The sequence below is a fragment of the Dreissena polymorpha genome, chromosome 1 (assembly GCF_020536995.1).
Source record: "Dreissena polymorpha isolate Duluth1 chromosome 1, UMN_Dpol_1.0, whole genome shotgun sequence".
Lineage (NCBI taxonomy): Eukaryota > Metazoa > Mollusca > Bivalvia > Myida > Dreissenidae > Dreissena > Dreissena polymorpha.
Window position 1 is genome coordinate 57663449 of NC_068355.1, and position 26726 is coordinate 57690174.

The following is a 26726-nucleotide window of genomic DNA, read 5'->3' on the forward strand; positions in this document are numbered from 1 at the left end:
GTATACTTTTTTTCCCTATTTTGTGGACAAATCTCCCTAGAAAAAAAGTTAAAACAAAAAAATTTAAACAAAACCCGTAACACTGAACAGATACTGTTAGTGTTTTCTAGCCTAATCATATCGTAGACGGGAAATATTAAGTTTCGCACACCTGCATGATTTATACGTCATCATCTATTTCGGGAAAAAATGTCATACATAATTCTTTATCTTACTGCAGAAAGCTTACAAAAAAACAAAACGATTTCATCATGCAAAAAAATAGATATTCTCTTTAAACAAACTGAACTTGATCGAATTAATATAACCCAAACCGCGTCCACGTCATCAAACGATCAGTCTATGGAGATAGATGATGATTCTGTGCAAAATCATGAAACACAAACAGACTGTCAAACACTTGCATCGGCGACAGCGGCGTCTTCATTGTTAACATGTGATTGTTGAAAATAATTTTTGTTTGTTTTATAAATAAATTAATAAAGTAATGAATATCTGTATTTTTCACCAGAATTTATTTTATTCACAATACCTTATTAAGTATTGTAATATTGTTTTTATCTAACAGATTGTATTTTAACTTAAAAACAAACATATTCGCTGACTTAAGTTAAGAGATGAGAGAAGAAAATGTGTCTTTAAAATATATATGTGTGCACTGATAATGGTATATTGCCATTAATAAAGGACCATGTATGTGTGTACAATAGGAGAGAAATACTGCTGGATCAACAGAAATTTTACCTTTTATTATATTGACATTCACTTTATAATACATCATTACACTACATGTATAGTCGAATATGAGTGTCAAATATACTTAATTATAAAAAGCAATGGATATAGTGCAAACATGTACACAAAAATTCATTTTATAAGATACAAAGTAAAAAATTCCCCCATAAAAGGTAATTGGCGCTAAATTTTCCCCTCATGAAGGCTGTGGGTGGCTTCCCCTGGTGGCAAGAGAGGGCCCTGTAAAGTTTGCACAAAATAGGCCAAATATAAGCATATGTTCAATTTTGTGACCCCTGGGGAACGGTTAAATTTGATCCAAGGGGCTTAATTTGAACAAACTTGGTTGAAGACTATTAGATGTCACTACATACCAAATTTGGTAGCCCTATGCCATACGGTTATGGAAAAGAGATTTTTAAAGTTTGCACAAAATAGGCCTTATTTAAGCGTATGTTCATTTTTGTGACCCCTGGGGCAGGGTCAAATGTGACCACAGGGGCATAATTTGAACAAATTAAGTAGAAAACTATTAGATGTCACTTATTTTACATACCGAATTTGGTAGCTCTAGGCCCTAAGGACAAGAGGATTTTTAAAGTTTGCACAAAATAGGCTTTTTATAAGCATATGTTCAATTTATTGACCCCCGAGGCGGGGTAAAATTTGACCCCAGGGAATTTTTTTTTAACAAATTTGAAAGAGGTTCACCCCAGGAACATTTGTGAGGAGTTTTAACAGAATTGGACTTGTTGTTTAGGAGAAGATGTTTACAGAAAAAGTTAACACACGCACACACGGACACACGCACGCACGAGGGACACAGGACCATGACATAAGCCAGAGGCCAGTGGAGCTAAAAATTGACAGTAAATACAATGATGTAATGATCTATATAGAAGGGAATATTCGCCAGTACATGCAAATTGCTGTTAAATGATACTCTTATTTTAACTACTGGCATATGCTTTCTGATACATGGCAGTTGCATTTGTCCTAGTTACATTTGATGTTCAAACATTCAATCTTCTTTGCCACATATTGATAAGTTTATAATCACTTCATAGTTAATATTTATCCTGTCACGCGTCTTTAAATCAGCCTGATGACCAGGTAAACTAATAACCCAAAAGATAGTAGGCTAGTTGACCACGTGACCATGAATATCTGTCAGTCGCTCTGTTTTACTGTGAAATCAAGTCATTGTTTTACGAAATGACGTCATTATCCCACCGAAACTCTCCACTTAAAACTCTTTTACAGTGTAAATAAACGATACAAAAAAGCATAAAATAACAATAGATGTGTTTGTCAAAAACACAATGCCCCCTATTGTGCTGCTTTGAAATAAAATAAATTTCAATATATCATTTGGAAGGTTTAGAAATCTCCCTTATAATGCTTATTACTTCCCTTGGATTGAATTTTTTCACTTTTGACCTTGAAGGATGACCTTGACCTTGACACTTTACCACTCAAATTGTGCAGCTTCATGAGATACACATGCATGTAAAATATCAAGTTCCTATCTTCAATATTGCAAAAGTGACAGCCAATGTTAAAGTTTTCGTACGGACGCACAGGCTGACAGACAGACTGACGGACAGTTCGACTGCTATATGCCACCCTACCGGGGGCATAAAAAGAAATATATGTGGCATGATAAATAGAATAATAGGTTGGTGACGTGGATGGAGAATGGTTATTATCTGGCTCGTCGGAGGATGTTAACGGGTTCGCCTGCAACTCACCCGATAAATTCCTCTGACTTGCCAGATCACATGATTATCCATCCACGTCACCAACCTATTATTCTTTATATCTTTAATTTGTGTGTGTTATTGACAACTGCAGTTAAACTTTCAAAATTTTCATTAATGCTATTTCTAAAGATATTGTTGGTTCTTTGTTTTACTATGTGCGTTTGGCTATGTTGCTCCTGAATCTAGCATGCTGTTAACATCTTTGTGGATCTGTAGTACTTCTTAAGTCGATTGCTATACATGTAATTGTGTCTCTGATTCAGAATTAGTCTTTGTTTCTGCATACACCGCTATTATAAATATTTCACGTTTCAAAAAAGGGAACCAGTATTAAAACCCCCAAATTCTAGCGTAGATTACTATTGACGGGTGATCCCTCTAAACATCAAAATCAGACCTCTGATATCAACCGTGATAGAGCGGCTATATCCGATATCCTCCGGAATGCGGTAAGCCAGTTAAAAACTCGTATTCTCCAAAATTTGCATTAACAAAGGAAAAGACAGTTACACATTCAGCCTCCTTATGAAATCATATATCACAGTAATAATAATTAATCATTATTATTTGAACTTGATTTTAAATAGACATCAAAATCCATTGAAGCTATAGCTTATGAACGGATATTATTATCTGATAAGAGTATTCCATTTCATAAACAGTTCTTCTTGTAGTATATGCAAATATGAAGTATGCAGTACAAATCAAACTTAAAACCATAATAGAATAAATTAGTTTTAAAATAAGCAAATTGACCCCGTTAAAATTCAATTCAAACCTTGAAGCATGTTAAACATGGTCAAAACATGGTTGACTGTGCCCTTGACTCACTCACTGTGGCTTTGACTCTGGTCGAGCATAACAATCATCAGCAATGACTGAATATTGGTCTGACTGTGTTATAAAAACCATGTTTTAAGAACCATGAAATATGGTTAGTTTAAAAAATTGTCAAAATCAAGTTTATAAGCATTGAATTGTATAACTTAAGTGTCTGGTTTTAATTGTGTAAGCAATAATGTAATATTTTAATTATATAAAATGATTAACACTGGAATTGCTACAGTTTAAAGATTGTCCATGATGAAAATCATTCATGGTTTTTAATCCTTGTTTTACCTTGATTGGAGGTCAACAGCAATTTCTATATAATAAATCACTGCCCATTTGATAAACATTTTACATATTTGATGTAAAAACAAGATGCTAGCTTATATTATTAAACATTTAAAAAATAAATGTTTCTCATCAGGTTTTTGTTGTTGTGAATCATGTTACAAATGTATTGTCCCTTACTGACATTTATAGTTAGAAGACATCTTGTCTCTGTCTGTCCATGATTCATAGTCAACAACTCACTAAACAAGAGGGCTAAGATGGCCCTGAGCCTAGTTTGCTCACCTGAGAGGAGTCGGTTAATTCAATCTTTGTCAAAAATATTACCCAGTGATCAAGGTTTCAGCCAGATGAGTCAGATACGATTATTACTTTGATTTGCATCAAAAATGGACCTCGTGACCAAGATTTTGACCCCCCATTGCCAAATGTCAAACTTTGCCTACATATCATCAAGAACAAGATATTTGTTTGTCAGAAACACAATGCCCCCTTCAGTGACGCATTGATTTTTTTATTATATCCCTTGAAAAATAATACTTCCCTTGTGAAAATGATCTGTACCTGGCAAATTAAAAATAGAGATTATATCCCTTTAAAGCTTGTTACTTCCCTTGGATTTTGTTTTACCTTTGACCTTGAACGATGGCCTTGAACTTGACCTTTTACCACTGAAACTGTGCAGCTCCATGATATACACATGCATTCCAAATATCAAGCTGCTATCTTCAATATTGCAAAAGAAATATCCAATGTTTAAGTTTTGGGACGGACGTACAGACACCATATATTTGACCTTTGACCTTGAAATATGACCTTGACCTTTCACCAATCAAAATGTGCAACTCCATGAGATACACATGCATGCCAAATATCAATATGATATATTCATTATATTGCAAAAGTTATGGCCAACAAAGTGTTCGGACGGACGGAAAGACTGACTGATGGACAGTTCAACTGCTATATGCCACCCTACCGGGGGCATAAAAACATCTTGGTCAAGTACCTTCATGATTGGACTAAAACTATGGCCTCTAGTGTGTTTACAAGGTTTTTGTAAGATTAAACCCAATCACCTTGATTTTGTCCCTACATAACCAAAGGTCAAACTTCATGACCTATATATTGTCCAAACAAACATCCTAGTCAAGTTTTATCATTGTTGAGCCAAAACTCTGGCGTATGGAGTGTTTACGAGGTTTTTGTAAGATTTGACCTGGTGATCTATATTTTAACCTTTCATGACCAAACATCAAACTTTGATTACACAAATAAATATTATTACCAAGATTCATAAAATCTTAAACAAAATTGTGACCTCTAGAGTGTTTACAAGGATTTTGTATAATATAATGAAAATTATGACAATCTAAGGGCGATAATTCTGCAATTTTGCCCGTTATCAAACTTGACTGAGATCTTGTGGCCATATAGCTTATCAGCAACTTTGAAAAAGAATGCTTGAGAAATCTGAATACTAGAGTGTCTACAAACCAAATGTGGACGGACGGCAACGGACAAAGACTTAAACCTCACCTGAGACCGATCCTTAAACCTCACCTGAGCAATCAGGTGAGCTGAAAAGTGTGTTTTGTTTTCACCAATCTGAGCCATTTACTACTGATGTCCTCACAGATAAAGGTACATACATAGTTGAAGGCATATCCTAAATTTCTAACACCATTTGATCCAAATTCAAACATGCCTTGATATGCCCACGGTAGCAAAAACAAACCAAACTGTAAAACATACTTTTGTTGCAAACTTATTTAAAAAATATATTTTATAATCAACATTAGGAATATTTATTTAATTAATTAACTAGTAATTTTTTTTGCAGGAAATACATTACTCTCTGTCAAAAATAAAATGGCAGACGCACTATTTTTTCCAGTTTGGACATATTATTATGAACTTTTCAACTGTAAATAAAAACACAAGTAATAGTACTGTTGATAAAATGGTAACGGTCCCTGTAATACATGTACAAGAGATAAAACAAGAGCACTGCATAGCGGGTGCCAAGTTACGCTCGGCTGTTGGTGCAGTTTTGAATAAATGAAAGTAAATGAATTACCGTGGTTCACAGTGACATTTTACAAATTGACTCAAAAATGGGTGTGGTGCGTAGAACTCATGAAGGTGCATCTTCATAGGTGGAAGCACTTTGATTTTAGAGCCTATTTTAAAGTTTTATATTAGAGGTCAAATTGACCTTAAGCTTTGACGTAGTGACCCAAAAATCGGTGTGGGGTGTAGAACTTATCAAGATGAAACTAGCCATTATGAAGATTCAAAGTGGAAGCACTTTGATTTTAGAGCCCATGTTAAGGTTTTCAGCATGATGCGGACGGCGGACAAGCTGGGTATGACAATACCGCGGGTATTCTTCGAAAATGGCTGAGCTTATAAAATCACATACAAATTTACTTTCACTTTTTTAAAACAATTATTTGTAGTTGTTCATTTGTGTTTTGTTTTGTTTCACATTTTTTTGCTTACGAAAGTAATCAAAACATATGAAAGAAGCGATGCCAAAACATTTAACACATCAGAGTTTAATAAAATTGCGTCAAACCTTATGTTATACAGTATAAAATGCAGTCATATACAAAATGCATGCACATCGTCGGAACATGTATAATTCTTAGAATATTTGTTCAAATGAAACAGTTTTTTGGTTATACATTAATAATTAATTACTACAATAATTAAATATGCTCTTATTAATATTAATTGTTTATACATATGAAGAAGCTTATATTTGTAGCACAGAATTAGGTTTACCAATGACCAGTTTAGAACCACAGATAATACAGAAAACAGATTCCATGTACAATGTGACCCCCAGGGTATAGAACACCAAAATACAAGATGCAAGGAGAGTACCAAATAAGAGAAGACTTCAACAGTCATTTGGTACAATTTAATATGTGACATTTGTTTTATGACCAGTTTTTATCGCTGTATTCAAATTTGAACAACTGTTGTAGAGAATCCCTATGAATTTACATCATTACGCATCAATTAATAAAACCTAAGTAAAAGGTCTTTCCAGAATATAACAAGTTATAAGTAGTTGTTTGGCTATTTAAATGTTTCAAAGCATGTGATCCCTAGAATGTGGCATATTCAGAATCATAATTGACTTGTTACATACATAACAGAGTTAATCTTATCAGATTAGTGTGACTTAGCCACTTAAATACGTTTTAAGTTGACACAGAACTATGCACTTTTTATGCATGTTAATCATCGTTTTAGTAAATGGGTTCAGAATACTATCGTTTAATATCTAATGATGTCAGGCTGATCGAATACAAAGTCACCAATAATCAATTCTCTTCTCGCAAAATCATAGCTTGGTGATTGAGGTTCATTTATCAGCAAAATCTTACAAACTTGTAAGCCAGCACCAAATTCTCCATGAATGTACCTTAATATGTGCTCTTTCCAAAAAACCTGTTAGCCACCAAAAAAAATAACACGGCGGCCATTTTCCAAAATGGCGGCTGCATAATTGTGTTTACAATTTTTATTGAAAATCAAGGTATTTGCACTCGGAGACTAATGAAAACAAAAATTTTCAGGTTGCTTTGTTGTTAAGAATGTTTAAAAGATACAATTTATTCTTCTTTGACATTTAGGCCACGACTTTTTTTTTTATTGGTTTACAAAAATTATTTTGAAAATGGTCCATCGGGCGGTCGAAAAAAAAAAAAAAAAAAAACATCATTGGAAAAATAAGTTAATACTAATAACATCAGAACAAAGACATCATATCTTTTATAACCTTAACACAGAGACGAAAAATCTAATTATGCAATGAAACACATCTATATCTTCAAATGAAATGAGTCACCTAAAAGAACCTTTTGTAACATCAGGCAATTTTAAACACTCCATTAAATGACATGCGTTCTTCTCCCATTAAAACGAAAAACTGCGCTTCATTTCCGTAATTCGATGCGCACCATTACGCAATGCGATGCCCGTTGCATAAATCTTATATTAGATAAACTACTCATACACAAAGTATGTGTTTGCTCTTATTGGACTTATGACATCGTCCATGAAAAAAATCGAGGTAGATCGATCCCCGCGTCGTCGCGGTAATGTTTGTTAAAGTTGTTGTTGTCATGAAAACTCGTTGATTTACAACGCAAAACGTCTTATTTAAACTGACGCGAATTAATACAATCATATTTGTCAACTTGGCTTTTGCTTTATTTTGATAATTTAATCCAAAGTTTAATGTTAGCAAGTGTTTTTACTGGAATTGTAAACAAGGAGCCAGTTAAAGTCTTCCGAAAATGTGCATTGACAGTTTGACGTCATCAAAGGAAAGCCGCTTGCTGTCTGAAGCAATAAAGCGACAAATTTCGCGCCGACAAAATTGGCTTCCTTTGTCTAGCAATCACCATGCCGAACCAATCGTGCGTTTGTTTCTCAATTGCAATCCTCCAATTTAATAATAGCACGTGCATAGCTCCACCTTCGAATCTTTTGCAGAGAACGGAGGCGGAGTTTAACGGTTAATTGAGCTAGTATTTTTAATACGCAAGTTGAGTTCCGATTTGCCGAAATTACTCGGCCCTAAGCATTGAAACGACAAATACATTTATCAATGATTTTCCGAGATATACCGATGTGTTCCGATTTCCAAACTTTCTGTACAGTTCCTATAAACTATGGCGGACGTGTTTACAAAATTCCTAAACACATATATCGTAAATAATGGCAGTGTTTTATTGGATTATTTATACTAATTATCAAATTGCAAGGTAATACTTTTTTATCTACTATAATATCGGGTATGTTTAATATAATAAACATGTTAAACAATATAGTTGCGTCACAGACTCGGAAATAAATTTTGATGCGGTCGACATTTTACTGACGCTGATTTTCCTATTGTCTGTAATTAAATAAATTTTGAGAAGTGCCCATAAAAGGACTGGTACATACTGTGTCACATTGAAAAATATCCCGATCTCTGTAATATATGTGAACCAATCGTTGATTGTACTTACTTGATTTTATTCGCAACCGTACTCAAACCGGATCGTTTTTTTTTTCTCGTTTCGCTCGTTTTTCAGTGCGGTCGGGAATAAAATATATTAAAAAAAAGACGATTTTCCGATTTTATTTTTTTCCCATTTTCCAAAAATTAGGGTCGGCGGTTTTGTAAACCAAGAATTATAAAAGTCGTGGCCTTAGATTTGAAATATTGTACATTTGTATCAAAATTGTCGCAATTTGCACAATAATTGTGAACCACATATGTATGTATATATCACAATTAAGTTATAATATAAAGACAATACACACACATGTATGGCACACGTAAACAGCTGTGTTAAACATGTTGAATAAATAAATATATATAGCATTTAAAAAGAAAACTATTTTACACCTAGGGTTGCGCTTATTATGGATTTATTGGTATCAATTGTTGGACAGTACCTTCCAAAAAATAAAAATAACACAATATAAACCACTATCATCACCTTTGTCATAAAGGCTAGCTTGAACTTCAAGATTATTAATAATAGTTAATTGTATATCTAGAGGTGCAACATCATTACTTGAAGACTTATATATATTGACTCTAAGTTATGTGCGATGAATCTTGTTTACTGACTTTTAATTGAGTTTGAAATACTAGCAGGGTTATTCAGAACTTCTTTCCTTATAATGTATATGAACTTTCTTTGTTCACATATATTGTTTAAGGATCGTAAGGTGTTTTACTATGGTATGATTAAACGTATGATCTTATTAAAGGGATCTTTTCACACTTTGGCAAATTGACAAAATTGAAAAAAACTGTTTCAGATTCGCAATTTTTTGTTGTAGTAATGATATTTGTGATGAAACAGTATAACTGAACATTTACCATGCTCCAAAATACCCATTATATGCATGTTTCGACGATTTAAAAACCCCAAAATTATAAAGCGTTGCAACGCGAAACGATTTATTTATAGCCACGTATACATGAACGGAATCCCAGCTCGCATACAACAACAACCAAAACAACAACAACAAATAAATAAATACTGAGCGAATTGTAAGTGAAGCTTGGCAAGTTTTTCAAATTTAAACAGAAATTGTAAAGCTCCGATAGTTATTTATTTTCATCGTATAGATATGTTGATAATATACAATCATGTAGTACGCGCATGCGTGCAACCCACTTCCTCTTATTGTTTACAAACAAAATGAACAATGCCTCGCACAAAATCTGTTACGGAAAGTGCCAAAAAAAGAGCATCAAAGGCCCGATTTCAGCGGTTTCGCTCGAAATTTATTAATCTTGGCGATGAGACTGACCGATGGAATAATCTCAAAAGCATCCTTGGAACAGATGAAGACTGTGTTGTGGCCAAAACACTTATGGAATGGTAAGTTCAAACGTGTTATGTAATCTACGTCTCTGATTTGATGAAGTATTTGCTCTGCACCGTAATAACACAATTATTGATAGTATAATGTGTTCCTTGCGCGATCGAAAAACAAGCGTTCGTGTTTCTAGATATACGTACCACAGTTTGATGAATTTGTTGTAAAGCACACTCCGTCAGGAGACAAATGAAACATAAAATATTTCTTCATATTGAAATATCACGCAACATCATACTTTATATATAAGTTATTGATTCTTGTCAAATGTATTCTGTAATATTGAAAAATAGCCACGAAATACACGTATTTTAATGCTTAATAATTAATTTCTTCTTTAGGCCATATATTAGTTAAAAAATATATTTGTATGTATGTGTGTTTATTGTAAAATGTATTATATTATGCAATCAGTAGTCATTAAATAATAACCCTTCTTTTCTGAAGCTATTTGAAAACACGTGCTGGCCCAACCATTGAAAGTTTGACTGTCAAGCACAGTGTGGGTACAGAAAGCTCGACACCCATGCACGGTCACAGTCATCAGGTGCCACCAGATCCTGGCCTATCTTCTTTGTCAGAAGGAAGCGACACACCTGGTGAACTGTCAGGAATTGGAGGGGGCATATCAGACTTTGAGTATGCAAACTACCTTGTCTTAGTATACTTGAATTCATTCCTTGGTTATGTTTCAAATTTTGCTTCTTTTTACTGGAAACTAAAAAAGATTATGATATGATAGATTGGTAATTAAATCGTCACATTGCCGTTTGTGTTTATATGATAATGCTTACCTTTGCAAATAAACCAGATTTTGGCTAGAATATTGTGTGTCCAAGTTATATAGAATCTGATCATCAACATGGATGTTAACCAAATTGATTTTACATAGTTTAATAGGTGCTCAACCTGCTAAAAACTTCAAATACTTATTGGGAAACTTTGATTTCTTGTTTATTTAAAACAGAAACAAAAAAGTAATTTGTAATGCTTTTAATTTTCAGAGTGGCTGGGCCATCAGGTATAAGCTTCAAAAGGAAAAGTACAACTGCTCCAGACAAACCAACCAAGGTCAAAATAGTTGAAAAGTAAGACATTTTTTTGAAACTATATAAAGGATCTAGTGAAAATTATTGTTTTTTTTTAGCTTTTATACTAAGAGAGATTTTTATGGAACAACCAAACAAAACAAATGTATACACTATGTTGACAAATACAATTAGCATAATACAATTTTGTTAATGACCCCTGACAATTATTTTTTGTAAATTTTTTATGAGGAAAGTAACTGCCCAATTGTACTTGTTTAACAAAACTTTTGAATTTTTTTTGTTTTTTTTTTACTTCAAACTGTTATGTATTTATATGTCATACAAAATATAGTAATGATCGTAGATATTGATAAGAATAAAACATGACTGAATTTGATTATTGCAGGGCAACAGAAAGAAAAGAAGTGTCCAAAAGAACTGCTCGGTATGTGCTATGATTCTTATTTGAGTGTAAACTCGCAAGCACAGTTTTAGTGAAGACACATTTTAATGAACAATTTTAAACTAGACGTAAACAAATTTGTGTTTAATATATTTCAAAGACTTGTTGTCAACTGGCTTTAATATTAAGAAATTTCAGTTTATGTATGCATTTTTTTCATGCAAGAAATTATTTTTCAGGGTGGAAGTTGATTGGCCAAGCTCCGGCATGGAAGACATATATGATCCGGACTACGATCCAGATGATCCCACTTATCATCCAACTGACTTTGACTTATCAATTGTGTAAGTAGACTTTTATGATCTGTCTTGGTAAAAAAAAATTTATTTACCAATGAAGTGTTATTCAACAAAAGTTCATTTATTTAAAACTACTTCAACTTTCTCAGTATTTTATGTATTTTTTTTTCATTCTTATCTTTGTAGTCAGTCAGATGATGAGGCAGTTGATGAGGCTGGTGTTGTTGACGCAGTGTTTGACATAGACTGTGACGATGACTTTGAGGATGATTCTCAAGTAATCGGTTCTGAAAAACCTCTAGATGAGGTGACAGAGGAGGACATGATTGAGGATAAGTATATCGTGAGCAGACACTGCCTCAACCAGCTTCTCGATATGCTGCCGTTCAAGCACTGTTCCAAGTGTGGGAAGACTGCCACTCATAGAACAAAGACTGTTGGGTGTACTATCATTGTCATTTGGGTAAGAAACTTATTTAAAACATGTTAATTTGTTATTAAATATTATAAAATTAAAATGTAAACATCTTTGCCTGGAAGACTATTTGCATGCCATCAATTCTAACTGTGAATCTTTAGTATCTTAGAAGATTTTTTGTTCCAATTTTCAAAGTAAAGAGTTTAAGTAATTTACATGGCCATGTCAGTATTAAATCAATATAAAACATATGTTAACCTCATTTGTATGAATTCCTGATTGTTAACTAAAAAGGTCCTTTAAAAATTGTAATGTTCATAGTTTCGTAAATATGAATTACAATGATCATTATTAAAAAAAACAATTTCTAGCAGCGTTTAATTTTTTTGTCTTTGTTGTTTTTTGTATCTTTAGACTTGTGAAGACGGGCATGTTCTACACAGATGACAGAGCTCTGCAGTTCTACCAAATGGAATGTTTATCAATAACTTCCAAGCCTCAGCCTCCATTCTGCTCTCTGGCAACAATTATGAAAAAGTTCGCTTGTTTGTGAAGTTCCTTGGTCTGAAATTTCCAAGCCAAACTTCATTTCATAGGGTGCAGAACAAATATGCAGTACCAGTAGTAAACCAGTACTGGTCAGATCTGAGGGCAAGTGTTGCAGAGAAACACCGTGCTGTGAGCATTGTTGTGTCAGGTAATTGTTATATCACTCACTAATTGTGTTGTTAAAAGTGACGTCTGGGGTATTTTTAACCCCCTTTTGTTTTTGTGTATAAAAAGCACTGAGTCACAGCAAGTTATTGACTTATATGAAGTTTTGAGGACTACGCGACTTTCATCCATTTCAATAGATTACAAAAACAAGGAGTAAAATGACAGTATTTGAAACTTTCAGTGGGTCAAAGTACTGAAATCAATTGTCTTCATAATTGTTAAATGGTATTGGCACGTGGAATAAAATAATTACCTTGCAAAAAACGTCTGTATATACATGATTTTCAGTTAGCTGCTTGGAAACATTTACATCAAAATGATACAAGAAAGATTAATTGATTTTGTTATCAAGTCTAAATGCAACAGCTCTGTTTGTGAGGATTTCACGGCATATAAATGTATAATTATTATTATTTTATTATTATTAATATTTCTTTAGTTTGTCTTTGATGTATTGTATTAAGTATTTTATTGTTTTTTATGAATTTCATTAGGAGATGGGCGGATGGACAGTCCCGGATATTGTGCCAAGTACTGCACATACACTGTTATGAACCAGGAAGACAAGAAAATTTTGGCCCTAGAAGTTGTCGATAAGAGGGAAACTGACTTGAAGTCTGGTCTGATGGAGGCAAAGGGCTTTGCTAAGGCCATGGCAACTCTGCAAGCAGATGGTATTGAACTGAAAGAGATTGTTACAGATGCTCACCCAAAGATTTCGGCTATCATGAGTAAGACGATTTCAGTATGTTAACTTATTTAAGCTCAAAATTGATGTTGACTGTCAGTTTTTGTTGGTTATACGACGGTCTTGACGGGACATCTATTGGAAACACCCATGGCAGGTGGCAAATGAATTATTTTACTCTCTTAGTCATATAGTTTTCATTTAAACTGAATCAAACTATTGGGAAATGTTTGCCGACATAAAATGAATAACCATCCAACATACATGGCACTTCAGAGTTATTGCCTATTACTTATAGAAAAACTGTTGGATTCGCAGTTTCCAGTATCTTTACTCATGGAATTTTCACCAGATCTTTAATTAACATTCTAGATAAGTTTCTTTCTGTAAAATGTAAGTCAAGTTTGATTACCATCCTAATAGGAAAGGCACTTCTGAGTTTTTACCATTAGTTTATACAAACAAGAGAAGTGGACTCAGTTAAGGTAAATTTGAAACTACAGGGATAGAAATCGAACAAGTAGAAAAAGATGCCTAAAACATGTTACAATTGAAAATATATGTTCATTATGTTAATCATTGTCTAAAACCTGTCTGAAATTGTAATAAGGGACTATTTAGATCACCTTACTCTTGCAAATGACACTAAGGTTAAAACAATACTACAATATAAATACAGAAAGGAATCCACATTTGTTTATGCCTTACATATGTAATGTTATGTATATTTTCAGGAAAGTCCTATCCAAAGATCTGGCACAGTTATGACATGTGGCATGGGGCAAAGAACTTGGGAAAGAAACTGAGCAGTGTAAGAAGGGATTCTTGTATGTAACCTACTAGTTTAAAAAAATGTTTGCAAACATAGCTGTCTTCCTATTATAAAATTTTAAAAAATCTAAAACAGTTGTCATTTTGCCAATTATTGATTATAAACATGCAAATTGAGTTTGGGAGTCACTCTATGGATAGCTTGATCGCTTTGACAGCAGATAATGTGATTTGTTTTTCAAGTGATTTTTTTTTCCGAATTTCAAGCAATTGAAACTTGACATACATCATCATCCAGAGTAGATATGTCAGACAACATTTTGTCATGCAATGATCTATTTAGAGTTGTGCTGTTATTTTATTTTTTAATGATTTAATTAAAATCTATTGTAGATTGCCCTGGCAAAAGGTAACGAAGCATTAAAGCCATGGCTGAAGGACATCACAAACCACTTCTTTCATAGTGCAGAAACCTGTGGTGGCAATGCATTGGAAATGAAGGTTTTTAAAACCACTCTATTTGTATATTTCAATCAGAAGCAATAAGGTTACCACTCTGTTCAAAATTTGACCTCTTGCGCAGCGTAGTTGTCTTGGTCTTAACAGATTTTTGCCTAGTGGATTCTCCCATCCTTCTTAATTGGATCAATTTATTTCCAAATTTAGGGATGTCTTTTATATTTATTTCTATATTTAGAATATTTCGTAGAGCAATTCCTTTAAGCAAACAGCGCAGACCCTGATGAGACGCCGCATCATGCGTCGTCTCATCTGGGTCTTCGCTGTTTATCAAGGCCTTTTTTCTAGCCGTTAGGCATAAATGCCAAATGGGTTCATTATCATCTGTCTGTAATATGACCAGGCTAGCAAGGTCAATTGTAAGTGCACGCGGCTATATATGTCCTGATCATGGTTGGTGACTTGCCACATATTTTTGTAGAGATTGTTCATCACTTTAGTACTTTTGAAAAAGGTGAAACACTTGCAGAAACAAAGCCTGCCAGTATTTTTGTGGAAAGAATATAATCTTATAATATTTTGATAATTTCAAACTCCATCGATGATTGGATGTATCTGGGTTTCAATCACAAGGTGTATACTTGCTGTAGTATTTAAAAAGTAACTTTATTTTCTGAATATTTAGTAGAAAATGGATTAACCAATTCATCAAATATTTTCATTTAGAACTATGCCCAACATTGTATGTACATGCTACTACCATACTTCAAAACGAAATGTTGCTTACACCTATACCCTTTTGTGAACATGCTATGGAGAGATTGGTGTATAACTGTGACATGTCTAATTTTTGTTATATTACAGACAAAATGGTTGTCAGTTATCAATCATGTGACGAACAGACACACGTGGGCTCTCGGGCAGTGCGATCATGAGCCGATAGTTGAGGACGAGCGGGATCTTGAAGAAAAACAATGGCTTAAACCCGCAAGCATGGCTGTCAAGGATCTACAAAAGACTGTGATGGAACCCAGACTGCTGAAGACCTTTCCATACTACGTCACATGCCAGTAAGTTGTCAATTCTCAATAATAAATTTGAATCTAGTACAAAAATGAAATATACAATGTGTGAACAGGCAATGTTGTTTAAAATAATTTGGAAAGATCAATCGTATCAATTCAATGTTCCTCCCTGTCAATTGCAAATCCCTTGATATATGTATAATCATTAAAACTAAGTTAAGGGTAATTGTTTTTATGCATTACTATTTTGCCTCATTAATATCTTTTCTTCGCATAAATGAGCTATGGCCCTGAACCGTTACCCAATACACACACACAAAACAAACACTCCTCCACAGTGATATGAATTCACCCGTGAAGTTTTATGCTGAAGTCTGCTATGGTATCTTAGATATAGCAATGTTAAGTTACATTATTCACTCACAAAAAAACGGCAATAACTCGTATTTATGAAAGTGTAAGTTATTGTTCATGTGTATAACACTTCTTTTCATTGATATCGTTACACCCATGAAATTTCATGTTAATGGCGTATATAGTTTCTTAGATAAAGCAATGAACAGGTTTATGACAGACGGAATGACAGACAGACGGAAAAAGCCAATTATATATTCATCCGCCTGGGGCGCGTTTACAACCCATAACACATGATGATTGTATTTTCAGTGTTATCACATTTTGCTTTTTGCAGAACAACATCAGAACTGGAGATGTTCAATAACCATTTGCTGATGTATGCACCAAAAAGAAATGCTTTTGGGTATGTCCAATTTGGGTGTTTATTACATTAGTAACAATAATTTGGGTGTTTATTACATTAGTAAGATCACAATATAACAAGGAAATTAATGGTTGTTTGGGGGGCATATTTTCTTGTAATAAGTCTGGTTTTGTAGCATGACATAGCATGTAATGGTGTTGCCGATTGTTTTGTGCACTATAAGTAAAGCTTGCAAATGTATCATATCTATTCATTCAAAATTAAAATCCATTTATATATTTTTTTCAAATTTATACGATAGTGTTTTTTTTTTCATTTTCTTTTTTTCTTGCAGTTATGCAGGATACAAGTGCAGATGTCAACTAGCAGCAATCGATTATACGCACCACGTTGATAGACAAACACTGGTTGACAAAGATGGCAAGACAAGGTATACTGACCATTTGAAGAAGTTTAAATTTATTTTCTATTATAAACTAATGCCAACCGCAGGGGACAAACATATAGTTTAATAAATTAAATCGTAATAGTAGTGGGGTACATATTGTTTTTGCCCTAGGGCGTCTGTTGGTCTGTCTGTTGGTCTGTCTGTTTGCGCCAACTTAAACATTTTGCAATAACTTTTGCTATATTGAAGATAGCAACTTCATATTTGGCATGCATGTGTATCTCATGAAGCTGCACATTTTGAGTGGTGAAAGGTCAATGTCATCCTTCAAGGTCAGAGGTCAATTATATGTGGCCAAAATCGCTCATTTTATGAATACTTTTGCAATATTGAAGATAGCAACTTGGTATTTGGCATGCATGTGCATCTCATGGAGCTGCACATTTTGAGTGGTGAAAGGTCAAGGTCATCCTTCAAGGTCAGAGGTCAAATATATGTGACCCAAATCGCTTATTTTATGAATACTTTTGCAATATTGAAGATAGCAACTTGATATTTGGCATGCATGTGTATCTCATGGAGCTGCACATTTCGAGTGGTGAAAGGTCAAGGTCAAGGTCATCCTTCACAAGGTCAAGGTCATCCTACAATGTCAAACATCATATAGGGGGACATTGTGTTTCACAAACACATCTTGTTTATATTATAAAAAGCTTAGTACTGGAACATCAGTTTATACAGATTATATAAGAAGGTTAACTGAATGGTAGGTAAACTTATTTGCATCATAAGAATAAATTCCGTAATATTGCTGAACATTTTTAAAAATTGTTGTCGTTATAAATTTTATAGACATTTTCCAAATTACAAATGTTTACATTTCTAGAGTAAGGCGTGTGCATTCCAAGGCAGCTAACAACTGGATGGTGGTACCTGTTAAAGAAAAGAAGCAATACAAGTACATCCTAGGCTTGCTTTCAAGGATTTGCATGGAGTATATTCAGATAAACAAGGAAAATCCACTGAGATCGAAGTTCCGTGTTGATCCAGATGATCCTAAGAAAATTGCCTCGACAATCGCCCAATGTCCACCTCCACCAACAGCCGAGCTGCGGGAAACCAAGAGATCCAGGATCAAGGTCAAGCAAGCGAGCAAAAAATTTGCTGATTAGCTTTCAGAAATCAAAGGACATTTTGTGATTTGGCATCAGTGTTAAGATGTGAGCTTGAAAGATTAGTAACCCTGGCTGCTGAGTTTGTATTGTCAGTAGATGACGTGACTTAATATGAAGCATTATGTTTACTGTTATAATTATTTAATACTAGTGTTACTAGATACTAATGTTAAACAAAGAAATGAATTAACATTGTGAGCAATACTATGAACAGCTCGGACAACAGTCCTCAACCAGACAAGTACAGCAGTTAAATAATAATTCTACATTCAGATTGCATACTCCATTAAAATAGTATCATTTACTGATCAATAAACAAAAAAAATAAATAAGTATCTTCAAATTTAGATATTATCTTAAGCGATGCTTTACTGTCAATATAGGGTACCTGTTTCCATGATAATGTTTGTATAGTTCAAGTGTATATATTTTTGTGAGTTGTGTAAAGTTTGTATGCGAGACTCTTGGTCAAATATTGTTTAGTGTTTTCAGGACTTTTGGTCACGAGTCATAACTATGAACATGAATTGCATACTCTTCAGCTGTCATAGTCAATTATGAGTGCCAGTTTCAAATTATATGTATGCCCCCCTTCGAAGAAAGGGGGTATATTGTTTTGCACATGTCGGTCGGTCCGTCCGTTGTTCCTTCCACCAGATTGTTTCTGAAGATAACTGAAGAACGCTTACGCCTAGGATCATGAAACTGACAGCCCATATGGGGGCATGTATGTTTTACAAACAGCCCTTGTTATTACTTGTGTACACAGACGGAGTTTTCCATAAATAATGACATAAAAGCATAATGCGTTATGTAGATACTGTTTTTTACATTGTTTATCAGCAGATAAACAACCATTTATTGTGAGCATAAACATTTAAGCTGGAGTCATTAATAGTCTTACATAGAGATGATAAAAATAAGCCGCGATGGGATGATGTGTCTCCTAAGCAAGCAAGAGGTCACGGGTTCAATTGCCACTTTGGGAGCGTTCTTTAGATCTCTGCCATAGACACAAAGTACTGGTTCTACCCAGAAATCAGACTTTATAGCGTTTCAATAATCCTTAAGCTTCTGATGCAATAAAGCTTTCATTGTAAGATTTAAAACTTATAGCGGTAACTACAGACAATACAGTGTTGTTCATTCAAAGATAAATAACAAATGGAGATTAAAGTTTGGTGTTTTTTTTTAATCCGGAAAATAGTTCGGAAGAGAAAACTTTATTTATCCTATTTTCCCTTGACAATAGTTATTGTTTTGATAGTATTATGTTATGATTTTGTGTTGTAATTATTGGTCAAAATATATAAATAAAAGACATAAAGAAATGAGAAGCTGGTTGTTAAACTCTGATTTATTATTATATAACAAAACACCACATTATAATAACATGTAAGTTCAAAAACATGCATTCAGAAATATGCATTAATGAAAACAGAAAAATCAGTAACTGCATCAAGGTTAAAAAAAAGACTATATTTTCTTTAGATGTACTTATTTAATGATTGCTGAAGACTTAGTAAAATGGTTTTACTTGATGGAAGGCGCAGGAAAATCAGTTCTATTTGTAGAGATTATTCATGAAATGCACAGGAAGAATATTTATTTTAAGTTTAACATGCTTAAAATATTGTTACTGGATAAAGAAATGAGGCACTTAAAGATCTGCTTGTAATTGAAATACAGATAATATGCACATGTAATATTTCTGACAAAAACAAAAAACATAATTGTACATAAATAATTAATAAATCAGTACATTTGGTAGACTCAATGTTCTCATTATGTAAACTAAATTGCAAGAAATAAGCTCATGTCATTTACTAAAGAAAGTATTACTTGTGCTTGATTGATCATTGTGAGTGAAGGTACCATATGCAATCAAAAGGGTCCATTGCAATATATCTATGCAAACACTCTCGATATTATTGTCACCATCCTACTCCTCGTCCGGGAATAAACCCTGTATAGTTGCCAGTAAGACTCGGAAACTTGGCACGGACCACCTTCACACAGCATGCAGGTACAGTTCTGCGGTCATCCCGTTGAAGGCGTCCATGAATCCAGAGTACATACTGGCGATAGGCAGCATGGCGAAACGACAATTTGTGTCCTCCACATCCACCGCCTGATGGGCAAACACATCATTTCTATACGTTTGTTGGATGTGGAGGGTAAGCGGATCAGTGATCACTAACCCCATTTCCTGAAAAATGCCGCACAATAAAACACTCTACACCTTGATAAATGTTCATATAACGATATGTATTGTCAACTTTTTTTTAAGTGCAGAACATGATCGATACTGTTTTTACACTAAGCCGGTTAACTCTCCTCTGCTTTTGATATTAAGTTGATACCATTGCATGGGTTTTTTTCACATTGATGTTGATATTACATATTATATTTGTGCATGTAAAATATAAATACTGTTAACCTGTCAAACAGGAAAATATGGATGAAAAATGGAGAAGACGTAAATAAATAAAAACATACCGGTCTCTGGCTATCGCAGTATTGTGGGGCCATGCCACAACAAATCTTGTCTTGGTCGCGGTCCATCATAGGACAATGTCTACAAACACACCAAGATGGTTGGTCTGCAGATGGTCCAGGCTGGTCTTCAACCGGCTGTCTGGCAGACAGCATTGCTGCCACATCCAGTATAATTGCTGGCTGTCTGGCAGCAATTTCCTTCAAGAGCTCCTTTGCTTCTTGAGAGCTAAGGCGGTTTATCATATCCTAGAAAACATATTTGTGCACGTAAACAAAATAAACAAAAACAATATGTTTCGAATAATTAGATTACAATTATCTTGTTAGTTGAAATGCCATAAAGAACAACTAATAGATCATGAAACCATTTTTATTATCTTTGAGAGTTTTTTGTAAAATTTTAATTAACACAAAACGTAGTGTTAGAGCACTGTTTACAATTCAAACTTACATCCGCCTGTTTTTTCCTCTGCTCATGCAGAAGCACAAGCCTTTCTTCCTCGTCTCCTTCAAAACATCGCCCCCTTGTCTTTCTACTTCCTCTTTTGCCACCACGTGCTTTGGCAGCCACAGAAACTCTCTTCCTTTGCCAGCAGCCACTGGCCTATCTGACTCTTCACTTGCAGGAGTTGAAGTCGATGAATCCTGTTTTGGATACAGATATTGTATTGTGTTGTATAGCAACAATTAAGGTGATAAACTGTGTTTTGTTCTGTTTCAACATTATTTTCCAAATCCCATAAATATGTATCTTTTTAGCAACATCAAACATAAATATAAATAAATTATTTTATATATATATATATATATATATATTATCCAAGTTAAATGATAAAAACTGAAAAAAAGGAAAATGATGCCACACAGTCATACCTCATCTGCCTGTTGCTGCAAAGTTACAAAATCCAGTGATTTTCTTGGTATGACCCTTTTTCTTTTACTTCTCCTTTGAGTAACAACATTTGCAGCCTAGTTAAAAAAGTAAAAGTATATTATTATTATTCATTTTCATTTTGTAATATATGTTATCTTCATCATAAGGGACGATATAATCTTGAGGAGACTCGTTAAATGTGAAAAGGCTGAAAATGTCTGGTATATTATTGGCCTTTTACAACAATCAGGAAGGATACATGCATCCGTTGCAATGACTATCAAAATTATCTAAACATATTTTTTTCTAAAATACTTTGATAATTCAGCGTTTTTGATAATTTCAAGTTGTCAAATGAGAATAGTAAAAAAAAAAGTACAATTGTTTTAAATAATAAAATAACAGTTCTCTACTGCAACTGGTGATGAATCATAATTGTCAGGCTTTTTCCGCTCCATTTTGGGAAAACGCCACACTGGAATTTTGGGAATTTCACGTCGTGAAAACCCCCATTTTCGGAAAAAAATTATTCGCAAAATTGGCTCAATTGGGAAAAATTATCGCATGTAAATAGTGTTTCTTATATTTCAAAGAAGCCGTTAACTGGTAAATAACGACTATTTTGATAACTTATTATTAAAATTTTACAAAGTATTATGAACATGTGAGATAACTGCAGGTTTTTTAATCTGAATTTGGGGAAAAGGCCTGGCCTTTTTTGAGGTGAAAAAAATCGTGCGAAGCGCCGGATTTTGAGGAAAATACGGAAAGTCTTAAATAATAATAACATATTTTACAGTCTTTAAAACAAATTCAAGGCAACAGATTCTTAAATTATGCAACACTTTCTATTTTCTACAGTGGATCAGGTTAACTTATATATTTTAAGGTAAAAAAAAAAAAAAAAATTTTTTTTTTTTTTTTTGGAATTGGGATTTTTTTTTTTCAATTGGGAAAAAAACTACCAGATTTGCATTGGGAATGGGGCCGAATTTCGGACCCGTGGCATGGGGCGGAAAAAGCCTGATTGTTCACGCTAATACAAGAGGTTATTATAAAGTAAGCTCGGCGTTGTTTCTTTGTCTCTAGACGTAGCTAAACTCTAACAATAAAGCGAGTCAAGTATTGACGCTTTGTTTGCTTTATATGGATACATTTAAGTAAGAATATCGTATAATTATGTGATTCATTCAACATTTTAACCTGCTATCGAAAAAACAACAACGTACACTTCAGATGGACGTTATAAAACACGTTTTTACTTACTTCTTCCGCGTTTGACGACTCACGTTCCGCCATAGTTGTTGATGTTGTTGTTGTGAATAGAACGTCACGAGACGTGTTTAAATTTAGACCAGCATGTAACATTAGTGTACAGTGCGCTTTTATTTTTAGACGGGAAAACTCCTCGCCGCTGATAAGGTGGATGTACGAGATGGTTATAAAAGGTGTTTTTAAGTACTAACAATGGGATATGTATCGGTATAAAGTGCGTAATCTTCATTTCTATAAGATATTTAATAACAAACAGACCACACGTAGATTTATGGTATAAACTGTGAAAAGGCCCCTTTAAGACATTTACTGGCACTTTATTGTAATTGGTACTGTTTACATACGCCCTACAATCAATGCAGAGTATGAAACTCATAGTCCGAAGATTGCTTTATATTGAATATGCATCTTGGCTGATAAAATGTCAATCTATATTGCAAGTATCTTAGTTCGAGATAAATAAATGATGTATACACTCGTCAATAGACATTATCAAGATAAAGACGGATAAAACTCCAAACACGTGTTATTGACGTCCGAGCATTTAACCTGTATATGCATATCAGGTGATTTTACATCATGCGATCATTCATGTGACGAGGTGACCTAAACATAAGATAATTCAAATAGTATCTGTGTTTAAGATATTCAATTTATCAAACGCGGGATGATAAAATCAAGGTGTCATTTTCTATAACATGTGATTTTCAGATAAAGGTTGCAAGCTATTAGCCAAGTCAGCATTTAATGTTGTGCATTGATATTCAATTGTTTCATTGATTTGCAGTATACAAATGACACGCTGACCCCAAAATATAAAACCTAGTGAAGAACTCCATAATAACGTTACGACTCAATTTTCATAAACTCGCAGTTATAAGGATTGTTACTTTACTTTTCAGACAAGGTCTAGTATCGTGCTATTTGCGAAAACAAAACAATATTTTTCAAAACTAAACATATTTTAATCAATAGATGTAAACAAGAGTTTATTTAAATTTATTGACCTTGGATTAATGTCCTCAAATGTGTCAATCGCATCTTGTGAGTGATAGGTGACACGCGTGATTCAATCATCATTGGATAATTCTAGGTAGCAATTAGCTGCTGATAATATCAGCTTGATATACAGAAAACATACCTATGATGGTAGATTCGTGTATATCAATACATTTAAATAAACATGTGTTGTAACGTTTAGTTGTGTCTTAATAGACTGAAAGGAGGTATGATTCTTGAACTTCCGTAAAAATACTCTACATCAATATAATATGTTTGTGATTTTGTAATATCTTCAATACTGTTTACATAGTTGTTCACAAACAAATGGAAATAATAACTACAAATGAAAAAGTATACGTACTGAGGTACCAGTAAACCTATTGTAAATACTTGTAATTTAAAGAAATTGAAGAGGTGTGATCACAAAGAAGTCACAGGGGGCCAAAGTATGTTGACTCTGGAAAAGAGACATGCATAACTTAGTGACAAATCTTAAAAAACAGACATAATTTATACACACACTTAGTATTGCTAGTGGGACTTTTCAACACAAAATATGTATAAAAACCGTTTTTTATTTCTTATACTTCTCATATTAAGGTTACATATGTAACAGTATTCATTTGGTTGAATTCCTAGATGTGTATTATTTTGTTTTCCATCCCTGTGAGCATTGTTATCAATCTTTCACGTATTCTCAATGACTGACTTTCACAATATTATTATACGGGACACTTGCAATAATCAAACTCTCAGCTATATGACACCCAGGGTCGGTAAACGAATGTACTCATAAAAGCTTTAATCATTCAAGAAGAACAAGTTAAGAAGAGTCCACAGGTATTTCAGAAAAAACTCCGCGGAAATCACCATACAAATGATATGCCAAAATACTGCAAGTTGTTCCACAATTAATGAAACTAAGGCAATCGAAGGCGCATAACTGCATGTAACAATATATCATATTTGTCAGTTGCAAACATGCACTCATCTTCTTCTGAATGCATATGACAGCAAAACAGGAAACCGTTTCATCTATCACAACCGCATACTTTGCAAGCTCATTGCTCATTTTGAATTCGTGTCAACACCAACATTCGCAAAGTTTTATTAGAATTTCTAAATAAATGAATTCGCGTTGGATATGCTATTGCTTTTATATAACAGGTTCAGCGTTGCAAATTGCGATTTAAGTACCCAAGCTGACAATTAATGACAAATCAAGTGAAACTTAAATACATATATAGCAACTTAACAACATTGATTTTAAAAGTTTTGTAAGTTTTAAATTTAAATTTAAGTAATTCAAGAATGCCAATATCAAAACTACTATTTCACACAAATCTGACATACAAAGTGCACAAAAAGTAATAAAAATTATATGTTGATAAATTTCCAATGCTTATTGGAATGGGTTAAATAAACCATGCATTGGCTAATTTGCTTAAATATCATATTAAATATTCAGCTTAAAGGATAAAAATTACAAATTAATGGTTGTGGATATTTGAGCATGTCTATTTCACACAAAGGAATTTTCTTTAAAGAGTATCTCATTTGCTGAGCTAAAAGTTTTGTGCGGAATATTGATAAGTTTTCAAACATCATAGAAACAACTTGTTCAACCAAAGAACATTATTTTGTTTACCATAAAGCTGTTTAAGTTGTTTAAGAACTAAAGGATTACAGTTGCTTAAAGGGGTATAACAACAATATTTTCCAATTACCATGAAAATTATTTAAGCAATACATATTCTCTCTTTTCAAGCAGACATTTAAAAAGGAACATCGTTATATTTATTTATTTTTTGAAACAAGAGGGCAAAGAATGGCATTGATCGCTCACCTGTGTAATGGGGCATGGCCAAATTTTACCCCAGTGGCATGTGTTGAACAGTTTTTTATAGAGGTCCAAAAAAAATATCTGACATCACATACCACATTAAATGTGTGTGCTTTTTGTATGTTAACTCTTTCACTGCTGGAACCGAATTTTGAAGGACTTTGCAAAAAGTTTGGATCCAGATGAGACGCCACAAAACGTGGCGTCTCATCAGTATCCAAACTGTTTGCTATTCTGATAGTATTCTTTGAAAAAAATCGAAGAAAATGCTAATTTTAGAAATTCTGCAGACAACATTTTAGCAATGACAAATTTCCCAGCATGCAAAGGGTTAAGTTGTTATACTACGATATACATGTACACTATGAAATATTTCAGTGTAAACAACTACAGACATGGTCAATTTGAATCCTAAATAATGATTTAATCCAACTAAGTACAGGACAACTATATGATGTAACATGCCAAATATTGCACCTCTCACTTGGCTTGTAGAGAGGACTTAAAAAATAATTCAACTACATGTATGTAGGTACAGGAACACTATATGATGTTATTACACATCTCACTTGGCTTGTATAGAGATTTTACAAATAATTCAACTACATGTATCAATCTATATCAATTGTGCGACAATGAAGCATTTCCACTTCAGAAACCTGGGGAACATATCTATAACAGTCTGTTTAGTGGAACACATTTGGATTTCACATACAAAATATCAACGCTGTAGACATTGTGGTTAAACAGAAGAAGTTATTATGCTAAATGAATCCATACATGTGATTCTTGGGGAATGGTCAATTAATTTTACCAAGTGCTCCATTGAACATGAAGCCTTTAAATTTTGAATCTAATTAGAATGGTCTGATTTAAATTAAATTTTACTTTCTGAGGGACTACACATGCGTCAAAATACGTATCTATTTGGTAAAGGGTTAATTATATTCTACATGTACATTTATTTAGGGTGATTTCTTGCAGTTGCACTCATGCTATGCTTTTCTTGTATGTGTTCAGTGTTTTGTTTGCCTTATGTATTAATGAGTGACTCGGTATGGTTGAGGAAGATAATATTCCTAGGTTATATGAAAATCCTCCCAGGCATGTTTATGT

The 26726-nt window shown here is 33.6% G+C and overlaps 3 protein-coding genes across 3 annotated transcripts in view; 1 reads left to right on the forward strand and 2 right to left on the reverse strand.

Annotated features, from left to right (window-relative positions):
- LOC127881835 (uncharacterized) overlaps positions 1-26726 on the reverse strand; it is a 239431-nt gene that overhangs the window by 123147 nt on the left and 89558 nt on the right. The window lies entirely within an intron of this gene.
- On the forward strand, positions 12070-19887 carry LOC127881841 (uncharacterized). The gene is made up of 9 exons (XM_052429991.1): positions 12070-12218; positions 12588-12870; positions 13385-13621; positions 14313-14389; positions 14743-14850; positions 15673-15878; positions 16525-16593; positions 16889-16984; positions 17829-19887. Exons 2-9 carry the CDS (start codon positions 12648-12650, stop codon positions 18112-18114), a joined length of 1302 nt encoding a protein of 433 aa, XP_052285951.1. The 5' UTR covers positions 12070-12218; positions 12588-12647; the 3' UTR covers positions 18115-19887.
- Positions 19760-22799, reverse strand: LOC127881849 (uncharacterized). The gene is made up of 5 exons (XM_052430004.1): positions 22757-22799; positions 21490-21585; positions 21068-21261; positions 20617-20862; positions 19760-20326 (listed from the first exon to the last, which is right to left on the reverse strand). Exons 1-4 carry the CDS (start codon positions 22787-22789, stop codon positions 20856-20858), a joined length of 330 nt encoding a protein of 109 aa, XP_052285964.1. The 5' UTR covers positions 22790-22799; the 3' UTR covers positions 19760-20326; positions 20617-20855.

Bases quoted from the DNA above. Each gene is read 5' to 3' on its own strand.
- LOC127881841 (XM_052429991.1), top strand. From the start codon at position 12,648: ATGTTTATCAATAACTTCCAAGCCTCAGCCTCCATTCTGCTCTCTGGC. The intron at 15,879-16,524 runs GTAAGTTGTCAA...TGCTTTTTGCAG, and splicing joins CCATACTACGTCACATGCCA to AACAACATCAGAACTGGAGA. The intron at 16,594-16,888 runs GTATGTCCAATT...TTTTTCTTGCAG, and splicing joins CCAAAAAGAAATGCTTTTGG to TTATGCAGGATACAAGTGCA.
- LOC127881849 (XM_052430004.1), bottom strand. From the start codon at position 22,789: ATGGCGGAACGTGAGTCGTCAAACGCGGAAGAA. The intron at 21,586-22,756 runs GTAAGTAAAAAC...TTTTTTAACTAG, and splicing joins AGTCGTCAAACGCGGAAGAA to GCTGCAAATGTTGTTACTCA. The intron at 21,262-21,489 runs GTATGACTGTGT...TATCCAAAACAG, and splicing joins TGCAGCAACAGGCAGATGAG to GATTCATCGACTTCAACTCC.